At 43.9% G+C, this 19,797-nt stretch overlaps 1 protein-coding gene across 1 annotated transcript in view; it reads left to right on the top strand.

Annotated features, from left to right (window-relative positions):
* Positions 1 to 236: 236 nt before the first annotated feature.
* Positions 237 to 19,797, top strand: part of CAMK1D (calcium/calmodulin dependent protein kinase ID) — a 480,336-nt gene continuing 460,775 nt past the window's right edge. Inside the window, exon 1 of the mRNA XM_075345270.1 lies at positions 237 to 947. Coding sequence (XP_075201385.1) covers positions 856 to 947 — 92 coding nt within the window. The 5' untranslated portion in view covers positions 237 to 855. The remainder of the gene's footprint in view (positions 948 to 19,797) is intronic.

Raw genomic sequence — 19,797 nt, 5'->3', positions numbered from 1 at the left:
CTATGTAGCATATATCACTATCTCTCACTCATCTACCTCTGTCTCTTATGTTGAACTTTTCCCAGTGAATCCTGTGTTCCCCCTGCACTTCCTATAGATGTACTTTGCTTTGAATATCCCCTATGGCTGCCTTACTGCATAGCCCACAGCTGCCAGCAGATGGCGCTCCTCCAGTGCCGTTGCCGGAATGCTGCTCTTCTGCTTTGTACTCCTTGCCCAGGATAGGAGCCTCATTGCCGTGCACGGGGTTTTGGTGCAATGCGAATTATCTCTGAAGTCATTATTGAGTTAGTGCTGTCAGGCTGAGCAGGGAACTCACACACCGCTCCAGCGTGCTATCCCCATAACAACGTGCACTAATCCTCCCCGGGAGCGCAGTGGCAGTAGGGGGAGCCCAGCCTGCAGTTGGCAGCACCACCCCCTGCTTGTGTCTGATAACACTGCCATGCATCGCTGTCTGCTGGGAGGGATCGCTCTGTGACAGGGGATACCTGCTCTCCAGTCCTCATCTCCAAGTGTGCGGCTCAGTGCAGGACTTGTCAGGCTGGAGAGGCTGCAGAGCCCCACGGCAGCACATCGTCAGCAGCACATCGTCAGCAGCACATCGTCAGCAGCACTTCGTCAGCAGCACATCGTCAGCTGCTCATCCCCAGCAGCCCATCGTCAGCAGCCCATCGTCAGCAACTCATCAGCTGAGAAGCAGTCACCTTCAATGTGACAGTGCAGTCAGATAGTAAGGCTGATCGGCTCCACTTGTTTGGGGTTAAGCATACCAGGAAGTATTTGCTGACAGAGGAAGGGGATCGTAAGGTGAACTCTTGTCTGTGGGGGACATCTAAAGTCTTACTTGTTGCCATGGCTCGGGAGAATGGAGAAAATAGCATCTCCTGGAAAAAGCAGGTGGAGGATATAAAGAAGATTTTTGAATTCAAGGAGGTTCTTGGATCGTAAGTACTGAATTGGGAGGTACATGTGGTATATGAGGGCAGGGATCTGTGATACATGGGGTATATGAGGGCAGGGATCTGATACATGGGGTATATATGAGGGCAGGGATCGGATACATGGGGTATATATGAGGGCAGGGATGTGATACATGGGGTATATGAGGGCAGGGATCTGTGATACATGGGGTATATGAGGGCAGGGATCTGATACATGGGGTATATATGAGGGCAGGGATCGGCTACATGGGGTATATATGAGGGCAGGGATGTGATACATGGGGTATATGAGGACAGGGATGTGATACATGGGGTATATGAGGGCAGGGATGGGATACATGGGGTATATGAGGGCAGGGATGGGATACATGGGGTATATGAGGGCAGGGATGGGATACATGGGGTTTATGTGGGCAGGGATGTGATACATGGGGTATATGAGGGCAGGGATGTGATACATAGGATATATATGAGCAGTGTTGTGATACATGGGGTATATATGAGGGCAGGGATGTAATACATAGGGTTTATATGAGCAGGGATGTGATACATGTGTTATATGAGGGCAGCGATGTGATACATGGGGTATATATGAGGGCAAGGATGTAATACATAGGGTATATATGAGCAGGGATGTGATACATGGGGTATATATGAGGGCAGGGATGTGATACATGGGGTATATATGAGGGCAGGGATGTGATGCATTGGGGTATATATGAGGGCAGGGATGTCATACATAGGGTATATATGAGCAAGGATGTGATACGTAGGGTATATATGAGCAGGGATGTGATACATGTGTTATATGAGGGCAGGGATGTGATACATAGGGTATATGTGAGCAGGGATGTGATACATGGGGTATATGAGGGCAGGGGTGTGATACATGGGGTATATGAGGGCAGGGATGTGATACATGGGATATATGAGGGCAGGGATATGATACATGGGATATATGAAGCCAGGGATGTGATACATAGGGTATATGAGGGCAGGGATGTGATACATAGGGTATGTTTGAGCCACAATGTTATGCATGGGGTATTAGGGCAGGGATGTGATACATGGGGTATAAATAGGCAGGGATGTGATACATGGGATGTTTGAGGGCAGGGATGCTGTATATCGGGTATATAAGGGCAGGGATGTGATACATGGGGTATAAATGGGCAGGGATGTGATACATGGGGTATATATAGGCAGGGGTGTGATACATGGGATATTTGAGGGCAGCGATGCTTTATATCGGGTATATAAGGGCAGGGATGTGATACATGTGGTATATAAGGGCAGGGATATGATACAAGGGGTATATAAGGGCAGGGATGTGATACATGGCGTATATGAGGGTAGGTGGTAAATGAGGTATATGAAGGCGTACATGTGGTACATGGAGTATATGAGGAAGGGATGTGGTACATGTAGAAAATTAGGGTAGTGATGTGGTACATGGACAATATAAGGGTAGGGTTGTGGTACAAGGAGTATATGAGAGTAGAGATTTGATACATGGGGTATATAAGGGCAGGCATGTGCCACATGGAGTATATGAGGGCAGGGATGTGGTACATGGAGTATATGAGGGAAGGATGTAGTACATGGAGTATATGAGGGCATGGATGTGGGACATGGAGTATATGAGGACATGAAGGGAGTGCAGTGGTGTGTACAGGACATGAAAAGATGGAGAAAAGTGGTGTACAGGACATGAAAAGTGAAAGGACAGTGGTGTGTACAGGACATGATATATGTGAGCACAATGGCAGGTACAGGACATGAAATTTGGGAGGATAGTGGCGTGTATAGGACATGAAAAGATGGATAACAATAGTGTTTACAGGACATGAAATGAGAGAGGACAGTGGTGTGTGTACAGAACATGACAAGATGGAGGGCAGTGGTGTGTACAGGACATGAAATATGGGAGGACAGTGGCGGCTACAGGCCATGAAAAGATGGAGGACAATGGTCCTTATAGGACATGAAATGAGGGAGGACAGTGGCCTGTACAGGAGATGAAAAGTGGGAGGATGATGGCATGTAAAGCACATGAAATGTGGGAGGACAGTAGTATGGTACCTGAGGAGAGGGAGGTCAGTAGTATGGTACCTGAGGAGAGGGAGGTCAGTAGTATGGTACCTGAGGAGAGGGAGGTCAGTAGTATGGTAAATATGGTGAGGGAGTTCAGTGGAAATATGAACCCCCCAAAAAAGTGCAGTGGTACATCATAAGAGAAAAATGGTGAGGCATATGGGGACAGCACGGTCAGTGTTAGTTGCATAGAGGTATGGTACCTGAAGGGAGATAGTGGTTTGGTACAGACAGTTGGCGGCAGGGCTGTGGAGTCGGAGCTCATTTTGGTGGAGTTGGAGTCGGTATAAAATGCACCGACTCCGACTCCTAAAATATATAATAAATTGGGGACAGTAGTGCAATGCAGAATGTGCTGAATATTTTTTCATAGGAATTTGGGAAACTTATGAAATGCCCTATAAATGGCTGTTCTATTCCTGATCTAAGGCTACATTCACACACTGCGATTTTTGAGGATACGTTTGTCAGCTGCAAGAGCAGATCAGCTTTTTAAAAAAACGCATCACCTGAAAGGTTTTTGAGCTCATAAATAATGCTTTCAATAGCAAAAGCAGATTAGAAAAACACCACACAAACTGACTGCTTATTCTCTGTGAGGATCCTCACAAAACACTGTGTCTGAATGTCCTATCTTTTCACCCATTGCCTTTGCCGGATGCCAGAGTCACTGCATTTCACTGAATTATTTTGCCATCAATGTTCGATATGTTTGTAACACGAAAGAAATTGTTAGTAAGACACTGGCAGTAAAAGATACTAAAGCTCATCACAGCAGCCAGTTTCTCCAGGCCTTAGTGGAAAAAGTTCTGCAAGACTACGAACTCAAAAAAGAACAGGTTCTTGCTATTGTAAGGACAATGCTTCAAACATGATAAGTACAATTAAACTTTTGAATGAGAGTAATGAACAACGGCTAGAAGAAAATTTAGGATTTAGTATGTGAGATGGAAGGCCACAGTGCTGTTCATGTAATTGAGGAACAAACAGATATTACAACAGAAGAACAGCAAAATGATACTTTAGGATTAGATGATCTTGTTGAAGCTGCTTCAAAACACTTTCATATTCATCACATGTGCTGTGTTGTGCACAGGCTGCAGCTGGCAATAAGAGATAGTCTGCAAGAGGGACCCCGGTTTCACAGATCCGGCTTTTCGCCGGTTTGGCAGATGTGGCGCACTCCAGTACAGTGTATACAGTACAATGGCAGCGCGATAAACGCCGGTCACATGCTTTCATGTGACCGGAGCATGTGACCCGGAAGTTGCGGCGCTGCCACTGTACTGTATCGTACTGTACTGGTGTGCACCGCATCCGCCAAACAGGCGAAAAGCCGGATGTGTGAAACTGGGCGGATATGCTGGAAATCTAATTGGAAAAGTGAGGAAATTGGTTATTGCCGCCAGAACCACTAAAATTGATTCCATCTTGAAGAGATGTGCTGGGAAAGAGGCAATTGTTGATCAAGCCACTTGGTGAGGCAGCACTTATTTAATGACTGAGCGATTGCTTGAACTAAAATCGTTTCTTATAGATATGGTGAACCCTCAAGTAACATTAAATGAAGGTCAATGGACACAGGTGGCTGAATTGAAGGAATTGCTTAAACACCCATTTACCGTGACAAAAAAATTACAAGCTGAGGATTTAACTCCTGGCATTTTCATAAGGGAGTGGAAAAACTTGCTATTTTGCCTGTCCCAAAGAGGAGATTTAATCACAGATGGCATTTCTGCTTCAAAGAAACGGAGAGAGACACAGCTATTGGAAAATAAAATTCTTCTGGCAGCTGTTTATGTGGACCCAAGTCATCGTATACTGCTTGATGATCAACAGCTTACTAAAGGAAAAGAAGCTGTGAGTGAGGTAGCAGTTAGGATGAGTGGCTACAGGACTGCCAGGCAGAAGAGGACTTGGGTCCTGACAGTGCTACTGCTGCCATATCTTCATCCTCATCAGATGAGGAGTTTAACTTTGACAAGTATTTGGATGACATGGAGCAGGCAAAGTGTTGCCGCAAGGAAAAAGATTTCACTCTGTCTCCTATAGCAGCAGATTGACCACATTTCAGTCAAATTTTTCACTTGCTCTCAAAGAAATAGAAAAATTCAACCGTTCATCAAAACTGACTGCATGAGGCAATTCCTTTATACCCGAAAATTGTTAGAGATGTTGCCTATGTGGTTACGGCTTTGCCTCCAACCCAAGTTACTGTACAGTTATGGCCAAAAGTTTTGAGAATGACACCAAAGTTATTTTTTCACATGATCTGTTGCCCTCTGGTTTTTAATTGTGTTTGTCTGATGTTTACATCACATACAGAAATATAATTGCAATTATATTATGAGTACCAAAAGGTTATATTGACAGTATAGAATGAGTTAATGCAGCAAGTCAATATTTGCAGTGTTGACCCTTCTTCTTCAGGACCTCTGCAATTCTCCCTGGCATGCAATCAATCAACTTCTGGACCAAATCCTGACTGATAGCTGTCCATTCTTGCATAAGCAATGCTTGCATTTTGCCAGAATTTGTTGGTTTTTGTTTGTCTACCCGTCTCTTGATGATTGCCCATAAGTTCTCAATGGGATTAAGATCTGGGGAGTTTCCAGGCCATGGACCCAAAATCTCTGTTTTGTTCCATGAGCCATTTAGTGATCACCTTTGCTTTATGGCAAGGTGCTCCATCATGCTGGAAAAGGCATTGTTGGGCGCCAAACTGCTCTTGGACAGTTGGGAGAAGTTGCTCTTGGAGGACATTCTGGTACCATTATTTAGTCATGGCTGTGTTTTTAGGCAAGACTGTGAGTGAGCCGATTCCCTTGGCTGAGAAGCAACCCCACACATGAATCGTTTCAGGATGCTTAACAGTTGGCATGAGACAAGACTGGTGGTAGCGCTCACCTCTTCTCCTAATAAGCTGTTTTCCAGATGTCCCAAACAATCGAAAAGGGGATTCATCTGAGAAAATGACTTTACCCCATTCCTCAGCAAGTCCACTCCCTGTACCTTTTGCAGAATATCAGTTGGTCCCTGATGTTTTTTCTGGAGAGAAGTGGCTTCTTTGCTGCCCTCCTTAAAACCAGGCCTTGCTCAAGCAGTCTCCGCCTCACAGTGCGTGCAGAAGCACTCACACCAGCCTGCTGCCATTGCTGAGCTAGCTCGGCACTGCTGGTAGTCCGATCCCGCAGCTGAAATAGTTTTAAGATACGGTCGTGGCGTTTGCTGGTCCTTCTTGGGCGCCCTGGAGCCTTTTGGCAACAATGGAAGCTCTCTCCTTGAAGTTCTTGATGATGCGATAGATTGTTGAGTGAGGTGCAATCTTTGTAGCTGCGATACTCTTCCCTGTTGAGCCATTTTTGTGCAGAGCAATGATGTCTGCACGTGTTTCTTTAGCGATAACCATGGTTAACTGAAGAGAAACAATGATACCAAGCACCAGCCTCCTGGCTGATTGATCTCTAGCCCTGTCCTCATCAACACCCACACCTGTGCTAATGGAACAATCACTAAAACAATGTTAGCTGCTCCTTTTAAGGCAGGAATGCAATGATGTTGAAATGTGTTTTGGGGGTTAAAGTTCATTTTCTTAGCCAATATTGACTTTGCAAGTAATTGCTGTTAAGCTGATCACTCTTTATGACATTCTGGAGTATATACAAATTGCCATTAGAAAAACTTAAGCAGTAGACTTTGTAAAAATTAATATTTGTAGCATTCTCAAAACTTTTGGCCATGACTGTAGAGAGGTTGTTCTCTAGCCTTAAAATTATTAGGTCAGATTTGTGGTCATCTGCGAAGGAGGATCTGATGGAGGCAATTCTATTTCTTACAACAAATTCATAGACTGCACAAATGTTATTTAGTATGTTTTTGTTGAAAACTGTTTTTTGCCACTTACATAGTGTATTACATAGTGTTATATATAACACTATGTAATGCACTATGTTGTGGCAAAAAACAGTTTTCAACAAAAACATACTAAATTATAACTTTTAGTATTTTGCTTATATTTAAGTGAAAAATGTATTGTAGTACAATGTAAACATCAGACATTTAATCATTTTTATGATACAATAATCAAGATATTTAGATAGAACATAAAATATATTTACTGGAATACAACTTTAGAACACAAACAACTAATAAACTGTAAATATGTAATACAATATGTAATTATATATATATATATATATATATATATACACACATACATACACAAACAAGATATATATGTAATCTACTGTATATTACATAGTGTGTTACATATTTACAATTTATTACAGTTTTTGTGTTCTAAAGTTGTATTCCAGTAAATATTTTTTAGGCTCTATCCAAATATCTTGATTATTGTATCATAAAAATTATTAAATGTCTGATGTTCACATTGTACTACAATAAATTTTCACTTAACCATAAGCAATATATGTGGGAGTCGGAGTCGGTGCAAGGGAAATTGAGGAGTCGGAGTCGAAGGTATGGCTTACCGACTCCACAGCCCTGGTTGGCGGTATATGAAGATAGGTAAAATGGACTGATACATAGCGTAAGAGATAATATTAGTTCCCATATGGAGTGAGATAAGGGAGGATAGCTATGTGGTAAGTGAGGTGAATGATGATAGTGAATGATAGTACATGAGGTGACCAATGACAGTGGTATGGTACATGAGGTATGGGAGGACAGTGGTATGGTATATGAGGTAAAGGAGGACAGTGGTATGGTACATGAGTTATGGGAGGGCAGTGGTATGGTACATGAGGTATGGGAGGACAGTGGTATGGTACATGAGGTATGGGAGGTCAGTGGTATGATACATGAAGTGTGGGAGGACAGTGGTATGGTACATGAGGTGAGGGAGGAGAGTGGTATGGTACATGAGGTAAAGGAGGACAGTGGTATGGTACATGAGGTATGGGAGGACAGTGGTATGGTACATGAGGTATGGGAGGACAGTGGTATGATACATGAAGTGTGGGAGGACAGTGGTATGGTACATGAGGTATGGGAGGGCAGAGGTATGGTACATGAGGTAAACCAGGACAGTGGTATGGGTCATGAGGTATGGGAGCACAGTGGTATGGTACATGAGGTGAGGGAGGACAGTGGTATGGTACATGAGGTATGGGAGGACAGTGGTATGGTATATGAGGTAAAGGAGGACAGTGGTATGGTACATGAGGTATGGGAGGATAGTAGTATGGTACAGGAGGACAGTGGTATGGTACATGAGGTGAGGGAAGACAGTGGTATGGTACATGAGGTATGGGAGGACAGTGGTATGGTATATGAGGTAAAGGAGGACAGTGGTATGGTACATGAGGTATGGGAGGATAGTAGTATGGTACAGGAGTACAGTGGTATGGTACATGAGGTGAGGGAGGACAGTTGTATGGCACATGAGGTACAGGAGGGCAGGGGTATGGTACATTGAGGTATGGGAGGGCAATGGTATGGTACATGAGGTAGAGGAGGACTGTGGTATGGTACATGAGGTATGGGAGGACAGTGGTATGGTACATGAGCTATGGGAGGACAGTGGTATGGTACATGAAGTGAGGGAGGATAGTGGTATGGTACATGAGGTATGGAAGGACAGTGGTATGGTACATGAAGTGAGGGAGGACAGTGGTATGGTACATGAGGTATGGGAGGACAGTAGTATGGTACATGAGGTATGGGAGGAATGTGGTATGGTACATGAAGTGAGGGAGGACAGTGGTATGGTACATGAGTTATGGGAGGACAGTGGTATGGTACATGAAGTAAAGGAGGACAGTGGTATGGTACATGAGGTGAGGGAGGACAGTGGTATGGTACATGAGGTATGGGAGGACAGTGGTATGGTATATGAGGTAAAGGAGGACAGTGGTATGGTACATGAGGTATGGGAGGTTAGTAGTATGGTACATGAAGTAAGGGAGGACAGTGGTATGGTACATGAGATATGGGAGGGCAGTGGTATGGTACATGAAGTAAGGGAGGACAGTGGTATGGTATATGAAGTGAGGGAGGACAGTGGTATGGTATATGAGCTATGGGAGGGCAGTGGTATGGTACATGAAGTGAGGGAGGACAGTGGTATGGTATATGAGCTATGGGAGGGCAGTGGTATGGTACATGAAGTAAGGGAGGACAGTGGTATGGTACATGAGATATGGGAGGACAGTGGTATGGTGCATGAAGTAAGGGAGGACAGTGGTATGGTACATGAAGTAAGGGAGGACAGTGGTATGGTACATGAGATATGGGAGGACAGTGGTTTGGTACATGAAGTAAGGGAGGACAGTGGTATGGTACATGAAGTAAGGGAGGACAGTGGTATGGTACATGAGATATGGGAGGACAGTGGTTTGGTACATGAAGTAAGGGAGGACAGTGGTATGGTACATGAAGTAAGGGAGGACAGTGGTATGGTACATGAGATATGAGAGGGCAGTGGTATGGTACATGAAGTGAGGGAGGACAGTGGTATGGTATATGAGCTATGGGAGGGCAGTGGTATGGTACATGAAGTAAGGGAGGACAGTGGTATGGTACATGAAGTAAGGGAGGACAGTGGTATGATACATGAGATATGGGAGGGCAGTGGTATGGTACATGAAGTAAGGGAGGACAGTGGTATGGTACATGAGATATGGGAGGACAGTGGTATGGTACATGAAGTAAGGGAGGACAGTGGTATGGTACATGAAGTAAGGGAGGACAGTGGTATGGTACATGAGATATGGGAGGACAGTGGTTTGGTACATGAAGTAAGGGAGGACAGTGGTATGGTACATGAAGTAAGGGAGGACAGTGGTATGGTACATGAGATATGAGAGGGCAGTGGTATGGTACATGAAGTGAGGGAGGACAGTGGTATGGTATATGAGCTATGGGAGGGCAGTGGTATGGTACATGACGTAAGGGAGGACAGTGGTATGGTACATGAAGTAAGGGAGGACAGTGGTGTGGTACATGATGTGAGGGAGAACAGTGGTTTGGAACATGGGGTCAGAAAGGATAGTGGTATGGTACATGAAGTAAGAGAGGACAGTGGTATGGTACATAATTGCTTTGAATGTGTATAATATACTCATAGGCAATGCATCGTATAACTTTCCAGACACTATCTCTTTGGTAAGACTTCATTATATGAATAAGGCTGCAATTTGGTTTTGTCAATGGAGTATAATTGTGCTGTGCAATATGGTGGTGCTATATAAATTATTCTAAATGAGGAAAATGTAGTAGTTTGTATTTAATGTCAAATTAGGACAAAGAGCTATTGACGTGATTGTTTTGTATAATACATAGATGATGATCTTACAAATCCAGGGCTGATGTCACAGGTTACTTGGCTGCTGTCCCTCAGATGTGGATGTCTTTATCTAGTCAATATGTTATCAATGGAGCATGTGCTCTGGCTGCCATGTGCTCACTCCTGGTCTCAACACTTAATGAAATTTTCTGGTTTTAGAGAACTCCTGTCTTTTGACTGCAGTTTTTTTTTTTTTTTAAAAATAAAACCAACTGTACTCTACTCACCCTACCTGGGTCCGGCACTAAGATCTCCGTATGTCAATCTTGACATCACATCAATAGCGCTAAAGCCCAAACAGAGCTCATCAGCCCAATCCAAGTTGACAGGACAATCTGCTTAGAGCCATTGAGCTCAGTTATTGGCTGCAGAGTTGTCAACGTGATGTCCGCACTGCAGACAATAATAGACACCAGAAGCAGCGGTGGATACCTTGCACTTGCTCCAAAGAGGGTGAGTAAAGCACAATTTGTTTGTTTTTTTTTAAAACAAACTGCATTTGGGGTTTAGGTTTTTTTTCTAAAACTAGAAAACCCCTTTAAGGTTCATTTTGGGTATGTGAACACGCTGCAGATTTGGTGCAGAAAACTTCTGCACCTCGTGGCAGAAAGATACACCAAAACCCACCTGCGGTTTTGGTGCCGTTTTTGATGCATTTTTGCAGCGTTTTTTGGGGTTGTGTTTTTTTGCATGCAACAAGGAATAGACTCAATAAAACTAGGTTAATAAATAAGAAAAAAAAAGCTTTCTTGGTGTAATTTCTGTTTTAACTGTTCTGTTTAATTTTACATTGTCCTGCTCCTTATCACATCACATCCTGTTTTAGCCAAGCGGTTTTTGTGTTAAAGGGAATCTGTCAGAAGGTTTTTGCTACTTCATCTGAGAGCAGCATGTTGTAGACAGGGAGAGTCTCAAACTAACCATGTATAACTTAGATTACAGGGTGCAGCTGTTCTGAGTTTATCTCAGAATTGAGTGCAGCAGAGCTGGAAGGTGTTCCCGCCCACACCAGGTTGTCAATAGAGATTGTGCATTGACTGTGAAATGTCAGTCACAGACTAGTCAGACGTTGAGAGGAATTACACCAATGTTAATCACAGAGCAATAAATCCTTTAGTATCAGTAAACAATAGCTGGCACACATATAAGAGAAACACAGATTTGTTTTCTTTTTAACCCCTGCAGCATGATGTCCTCAGTTTACATTGCAAAATCCTTGTAACAGATTCCCTTAAATAGTGGCAAAACTGCACCAAAAACTCACTGTGTGACCACACCTGCGGATTTGCAGAGTTTTTTCATCAAAATGTTGAAGTTAATGAGTGAAAAAAAACGCTGCAAATCCGGACTAATAATTGACGTGCATCAAAATTTGCCCCAATCTGCAAGCAAAAAAAACACAGCGTTGGCACAGCACTTCAGAAATCTCATAGACGTTGCTGGCTTCAGGAAAGACATAAAGTTTAGAAAAAAAAACCCCGCATAAATAAAAAAATCAAAAACTCGTATTATAAAACATGCTGCGTGTGCACAAGGCTTTATATCGCCAATCAGTTACATGCAAGCTGATGGTGGCCAATTAATAGTTTGTTTAGACTGGTTGATCACACTTCTAAGTGCATGGGGATCCATTCTGATCGTTCTGTACGTATATATTATCATTATTCTCGGCAGCATACTTTTTATACAGGACGTGCTGCCAAATACAATGATTTTTAGGTAAACTTAAAGAGAACCTGTCACCAGGATTTTATGCCCCAAACTGAAAATATGTATGTAAAAGTGCTTTAATGCTGATTAAATCTTTACCTCTCTTGTAGTGTTATGTTTTGTTGTTTTATAGAAATCCATAACTGAAATAGTATACTAATGAGTTGCAAATTCAGTGGGGTGGGCACATTCAGCCCTCCTACCTCTCTCCTATCCCCTGCTCGATGCCTGCCTCCTGTCTCTGACTGACGTGTGTGTCACTGAAACATGAGTGACATTGGGCATGACATTCAGATTTTTCTAAATTTTATTGAAAGATATACTGCCTCCATATATGTTCCAAGATGGAAGCCGCATGTCCTTCAATAAAACTTACAAAAATACACTCTGTTTTAGCAAACGCGTTGTATACTTTAGGCATGGAATAAATATTTGAGTAAGTTTTAATGACCAAGTTTGCAACCTGTGCTTTGGGATCTTATTGCCAGTGGATTCAGAGGTTTACACCTGCACACTCCCTAATGAAGTCAAGGCACAGAAGTGAGCTGCAACAAAAACTGTAAGGCTATGGTCCCATAATGAGAATGAGCTTTTTTGAGTTTTGGTTTGAAGCTGCATATTTTTTCAGCATCAGTGACTATCGTCTCAGGGGCTGGGCTAGTCCCTGCCCGCTGTGCGCTTTGCAATGTACACAATGACAGCGCGTTCTCTGTTGTTGGTTCAGATCAGTAGTAACGAGGTGACAACAGAGCTGAGCACACTGTCAGTGCGCATTGTAAGAATGCTTAGTGTGCAGAGATAAGTGATGTACTTGCAGGGGTGGCACTAGTCCCTGCGCACCGAGTATTCTTACATTGCACATTGACAGTGTGTACTGCTTTGTTGCTAGCTCATTACGACTGATCTGAGCCAACAACACAGACAGTGCTGTCATTGTGTACATCACATGGTGCACAGCATGCAGGGACTAGCCCAGCCCCTGAAATGAGCATCACTGATGACGCTTTGTTTCAGGGAGGAGGAAGGGATTGCTGCAGTGACTGCAGGCTCTGCCACTGATGACGCATCTTTTGAGTATTCCAGAATGCACTGGGATTCTCAACCTAAATGTCATCAACTATAAAATAGGGGGAAAAATAAAATAGCAGTTAGATAGCGTAGTTAGTGAAGAATAGGAATTTTTAATGCAATTATATTAGAAACTTGTTTAGATTATAACGCAAAATAGATTAAGGATTTATGATGAAAATGACTTTGCTTTCAGACCACACCTTTAAGTGTATGGGTTCAAGAAAGTCTCAGGCAGTACATGAATGCATTCATGTGCAATCTGTGCTTTGTGAATTTCTTAACACTGTTATAGGCACATGTTGAGTATTTGCAGCAGAGATTTCTGCCCCAAAAAATTTGTCACTTGACAAGAAAAAAACCTGGCCTGAAATATGCACAGTTTTCATGCATTTTTTACACGTTTTCACATGTGTTTTTGATGCATTTGAAAAACATTGAAAGAATTGACATGCTGCAGATTGGAAGCTGCTTCAAACCTGAAAGAAAAGAAAAATAAACATGCATGGGATGTCCACCATAGAGGTGCAACAATATAAAACAAATTATTTTATTAAACACAGTTTTTTAAAAAAAAATACTACATAGTGCTGCAAATACTTGTGTGCATACTAGAAACTCATGAAAAAGTGAATAAAAATGGACACCTTGATCAAATACTGATGAAAATCTGATCAAACACTGATGAAAATCAGTCCAATTTTTTTACTTGAATAAAAAAAAAAGAATATCTGAATAAGGCTGTAGGGCTCATTCACACATCAGTGATTTTCTTGTATGAGAAAAACTGTCCAAGTTGCATTGGTGTTTTTGATCAGTTTGGTCATTATGTCAGTTTTTATCATAATAGATTGGACAGAGTTTCAGTATTTTTTGTGAATTGTGATAAGAAGAGGTTTTACTGCTATCAAACAGTCCGCAAAAATCGAGTGCTGTACAATTTCTTCACTGACCCATGGACGTATATTGGCAAATTAGTTCCCAGAATTGGATCTATATTGGACAAATTTTAGTGATTTTGTGCCAAGAACTCAGTCTAAGGCGGGCTTTGCACGTTGCAACATCGGTAACAATGTGTTACCGATGCTGCAGCGATAGTCCCGCCCCCGTCGCACGTTCGATATATAGTGAAAGCTGCCGTAGCGATTATTATCGCTACGGCAGCTTTAGGCGGGCTTTGCACACTACGACATCGCAGGTGCGATGTCGGTGGGGTCAAATCGAAAGTGACGCACATCCGGCGTCACTTGCGATGTCGTAGTGTGTAAATCCTAGATGATACGATGAACGAGCGCAAAATCGTCGTCATCGTATCATCGCTGCAGCCTCCGACATTTCCATAATGCCGGGGGAGCGACAGGTACGATGTTGTTCCTCGCTCCTGCGGCAGCGCACATCGCTGTGTATGAAGCCGCAGGAGCGAGGAACTTCACCTTACCTGCCTCCCGGCTGCAATGAGAAGGACGGAGGTGGGCGGGATGTTTACATCCTGCTCATCTCCGCCCCTCCACTTCAATTGGCCGCCTGCCGTGTGACGTCACTGTGACGCCGCACGACCCGCCCCCTAAGGAAGGAGGCGGGTCGCCGGCCAGAGGGACATTGCACGGCAGGTATGTGCGAGTAAAGCTGCCGTAGCGATAATAATCGCTACGGCAGCTTTCACTATATATCGAACGTGCGACGGGGGCGGGACTATCGCTTCAGCATCGGTAACACATTGTTACCGATGTTGCAACGTGCAAAGCCCGCCTTACACGCACATACCTGCCGTGCGACGTCCCTCTGGCCGGCGACCCGCCTCCTTCCTTAGGGGGCGGGTCGTGCGGCGTCACAGTGACGTCACACGGCAGGCGGCCAATTGAAGTGGAGGGGCGGAGATGAGCAGGATGTAAACATCCCGCCCACCTCCGTCCTTCTCATTGCAGCCGGGAGGCAGGTAAGGTGAAGTTCCTCGCTCCTGCGGCTTCATACACAGCGATGTGCGCTGCCGCAGGAGCGAGGAACAACATCGTACCTGTCGCTCCCCCGGCATTATGGAAATGTCGGAGGCTGCAGCGATGATACGATGACGACGATTTTGCGCTCGTTCATCGTATCATCTAGGATTTACACACTACGACATCGCAAGTGACGCCGGATGTGCGTCACTTTCGATTTGACCCCACCGACATCGCACCTGCGATGTCGTAGTGTGCAAAGCCCGCCTAAGGACAAAATCAAACATGAGAATGAACTATCCCGTATACCAAGGATGGGGAACCTTCGGCCCATGGGCCATTTACAGCCTGTGATTTCCTATTCTCTGACCCTCGGGCAGATTCCCAATACCGCAGTGCTCAGGCCAGCAGCCGCATTTTACTGGCCCTTTAATTGCTCCTTACACAGTGAACACGCGCACACAGCATCCACTACTGAATGGGGCAGCACATGGAATGAAACATTACATATTTTATGGATGAAGTCAGTTCGAAACTAATATGTGCGTGACAAAAATTAAGTAAAATCTAACTTTTATTAGATAATTAAAAGAGCACACTAACAAACAAATAAGCCTGTAATGAAGCAGGCAATGTCCCAGAGAGAATTCACATAGGAGAAATGACCAGGAGAAAACAAAAAACCCAATTGCAGTTATCAATAAATGAACTGTTATTATGCGGTCATAAATCTCCCAAAGGAATTCAAGAGGAAATGTAGCTTAATTCAAAGCACACATAACAGAGAAAAAAGCACGTTTATGAGCATCGCCTAAGCAACCTATCCCACTCTAAAGCAAGCGGGCTTTACACGCTGCGACATCGCTAGCCGATGCTAGCGATGGCGAGCGTGATAGCACCCGCCCCTATCGTTATGCCGATATGTGAAGATCGCTGCCGTAGCGAACATTATCGCTACGGCAGCGTCACACGTACTTACCTGCTTGGCGACATCGCTGTGACCGGCAAACCGCCTCCTTTCTAAGGGGCGGTTCGCTCGGCGTCACTAAGCGGCCGCCCAATCAAAGCAGAGGGGCGGAGATGAGCGGGACGAACATTCCACCCACCTTCTTCCTTCCTCATTGCTGGCGTGTGGCAGGTAAGGAGAGGTTCCTCGTTCCTGCGGCATCACACGTAGCGATGTGTGCTGCCGCAGGGACGAGGATCAACTTCGCCCAAGCGACAGTAGCTATAATTGAGAGAGGACCCTCATGTCAACGAGGAGCGATTTTGGACGTTTTTGCAACGATCCAAAATCGCTCCTAGGAGTCACACACACAACAAGATCGCTACAGCGGCCGGATGTGCGTCACAAAATCTGTGACCCCAACGAGATCGCTGTAGCAATCTCGTAGCGTGTAAAGCCACCCTTAGCCTATTTCCTGGATTAAAACACAGACTGTAGGCTGGATCAATGTATTAGTGAGAAAATGCCTCTATAAAAATTATAAGGCCAAATAAACAGCTACACACCTAAAACACATCCTATGGTTAACTAAATACTTAAATTGTCCATCTCAGACATAGGAGGGGGGGCGGCAGTCATATCTTTACCATAACCAAATCCCTTAGAGGCTCCCAACAGAGATGACAATAACAAGCATAGAAATGATATGCACAATAAGCAGTAAGAGAAATAGGTCACCATAAAGCAGAGGGGGGCTCAAATTACTGCCACACCATACCCTCCTTAATGGAAACCCTCTGACCTCAGTCATCAAACTCCTGGAGCTCCCGACACTCATCAGGGGAGAGGCAGTGGCCAATACAGCAGTTAAATCTTACTCATGCATAATGCTGGGCATATACGGACAAATATCCGGGCTGTGCTATTGTCCATATATGCCCAGCATTATGCATGAGTAAAATTTAACTGCTGTACTGGCCACAGGAGCTTTAATGACTGAGGTCAGAGGGTTGCCACTAAGGAGGGTATGGTTTGGCGGTAATTTGAGCCCCTTCCTCTGCTTTATGGTGACCTTTTTCTCTTACTGCTTATTGTGCATATCATTTCTATGGTTGTTATTGTCATCTCTGTTGGGAGCCTCTAAGGGATTTTGTTGTGATTAAGATACAACTGTCACTCCCCCCTCCTATATCTGAGATGGACAATTTGAGTATTTATTTAACCATAGGATTTGTTTTATGTGTGTAGATGTTTATTTGGCCTTATAATTTTTATAGAGGCATTTTCTCACTCAAACATTGATCCAGCCTACAGTCTGTGTTTTAATCGGAATCGGTGTCTCCTTTATGATGTATATACAGCAGTGTTGATGTCTCCTATGTGGTGTATATAATACAGTGGTTTTGGTGTCTCCTATGTCATGATACAGTAGTTTCTCCCTCCTATGTGATGTGCGTACAGCAGTCTTTGTGCTTCCTATGTGAAGAATACACAGCAGGATCAGTGTTTTATATGTGATGTATATACAGCAGTCTCAATGTCTCCTATGTGATATATATACAACAGTCTCGGTGTTTCCTCTCTGATGTATATACACCAGTCTCTGTGTTTCCTTTGTGATGTATACAGCAGTCTAGATGTTTACTATGTGATGTGTATATATTAGTGTCAGTGTTTTCTATGTGATGTGTATACAGCAGTCTTAGTATTTCCTATGTAATGTATATAGCAGTCTCTGTCTCCTTTGTGATGTATACAGCAGTCTCGATGTCTCCTATGGGATGTATACAGCAGTCTCGGAGTTTTCTATGTGATGTGTATACAAGCAGTCTCGGTGTTTTCTATGTAATGTGTATACAGCAGTCTCGGTGTTTTCTATGTGATGTGTATACAGCAGTCTCGGTGTTTTCTATGTGATGTGTATACAGCAGTCTCAGTGTTTCCTATGCGATGTATTCAGCAGTCTCGGTGTTTTCTATGTGATATATTCTTCAGGGCTCCAACAGCTTGAGTTCTATAAATGTTGCATGAGCAGTAATGAATTTCCCACTGTGAGTAGAGATGCAATGTAATATACTGTACATCTGTCTTCAGAACTTACTGCTACAAGTTTATTTCAAAATCCATTGCCAAGAATCAACTGCGCTCCAGGCCAACATAAATCTGGAAAAGCAGTTGCGAGTAGTTATCAATACACCCTAACAACACACCTCACCAAATAGAAGCAGCTCCAATCATAATATCAAGGGGGAGTTAAGTACCGTATTTTTCATTTTATAAGATGCACCAGATTATAAGATGCACTCCAAATTTAGAGGAAAAAAATGGGGCCCGTCTTATACTCCGGTGCTGTTTTACCAGAGGGGAGGTGGCAGCAATGAAGCGGGGTCAAAGGAGGCAGGGGTGGTGCTGGAATATGGCGATACTGCAGGTGCTGTGGTGGGGGCGGCTGTGCTCGCTGTGGGCGCCATGCTGGCTTTGGAGAGCAGGGCAGTGTGGCGGGTGTCCCAGATGCTCTGTCGGCAGTGCGGGCTTCAAAGAAATGGCGCCCGGAGTCGGCACTTGTGCAGATTGAGCTCTTGGCTCAATGACAAGCCGAGACCTCATATGCGCATGCGCCACCTCCAGGCACCATTTTCCTTAAGTCCACTGCTGTGAGGTCACTGGGCCGGAGGTGGCGCATGTGCAGATGAGATCTTGAGCCGAGACGTCCATCTGCACACGTGTCGACTCCTGGTGCCAATATTTGTAGCCCACCGAGAGAGCAATTGGGACACCGGTCGAACCACCCTGCTCCACACAACCAGCACGGCGTCCGCCTCAAGCACATCGCCCGCCTCCAGTACAGCCCCCGACTGTTAGCACAGCCACTTGCAGCCAGCACAGCTGCCTGCAGCCAACACAGGGCCCATTTTCCACCTCCCGGTAAGCTACATTCGGTTTGTAAGACTCACTCCTCATTCTCCTCTCAAAGTTTTGGAAGGGAAAGTGCTTTTTATAATCCGAAAAATACAGTAAATGTTTGACCAAATATATTGGAATAGATCTCAAGTTGATAATTTTATGGCCCCTTAATGATGTTAGCAATATCCAAATGGCCCTCGGCAGAAAAAAAAGGTTCCCCACCCCTGCCAAAGGTCTGAATGAGCTCTGAGGGGAATTTTGCTAAGATTTGCCACAGATTTCCCTGTTTTGATTGTAAATCCCTATCATTGTTCTCAAATGCATTTCAGATTTTTTTTAATTTTTATTTTTAGGAAACTGTGATATGCTTTTGTTTCACTGTTACCTTTTCACTTGGACTTTACAATTTGATGCTGATGATCTCACATACAGCACCTTTACACATATTTCATAACAGACCATCACACGATCTGAAACAGATTAGTTAGATTAGTTTGTTCTTTTGTTAACAAGATTGAAAACTTGGTCCAGGTGCATTGCCTATAGTATTAAAGAAAGCGAGATGTGCTGCAAAATAAATTTATGGGCAGAAAGCAGAAATACAGCCCCTGGGAGTCATGTTTGCTTCTGGCTTTACTTCTACAGGTACCATGGAAATAAATACGTTGGTGTTTTTCCAAGTCACTGGCTGAGACTATAAGGGGATAAAGTACTGTATTCTTTTCTGGGAAGCTAAGAGCTATTAGTGACATAAACTTGAGTGTCGCAACATCATCCCAGGCATTCAGAAGTGATCAGGGGTCATGTATGTACTTACTTCTTTTTCCAGACTGCAGGTCCCAATGCCACTATTCTGTATTCTGTAACAGTTAGCTGAGATTTTGCCAA

This window comes from Anomaloglossus baeobatrachus, chromosome 4, assembly GCF_048569485.1.
Source record: "Anomaloglossus baeobatrachus isolate aAnoBae1 chromosome 4, aAnoBae1.hap1, whole genome shotgun sequence".
Taxonomy (NCBI): domain Eukaryota; kingdom Metazoa; phylum Chordata; class Amphibia; order Anura; family Aromobatidae; genus Anomaloglossus; species Anomaloglossus baeobatrachus.
Note: the sequence above shows the minus strand (reverse complement) of the source record. Positions and strands in the feature narration are given on the sequence as shown.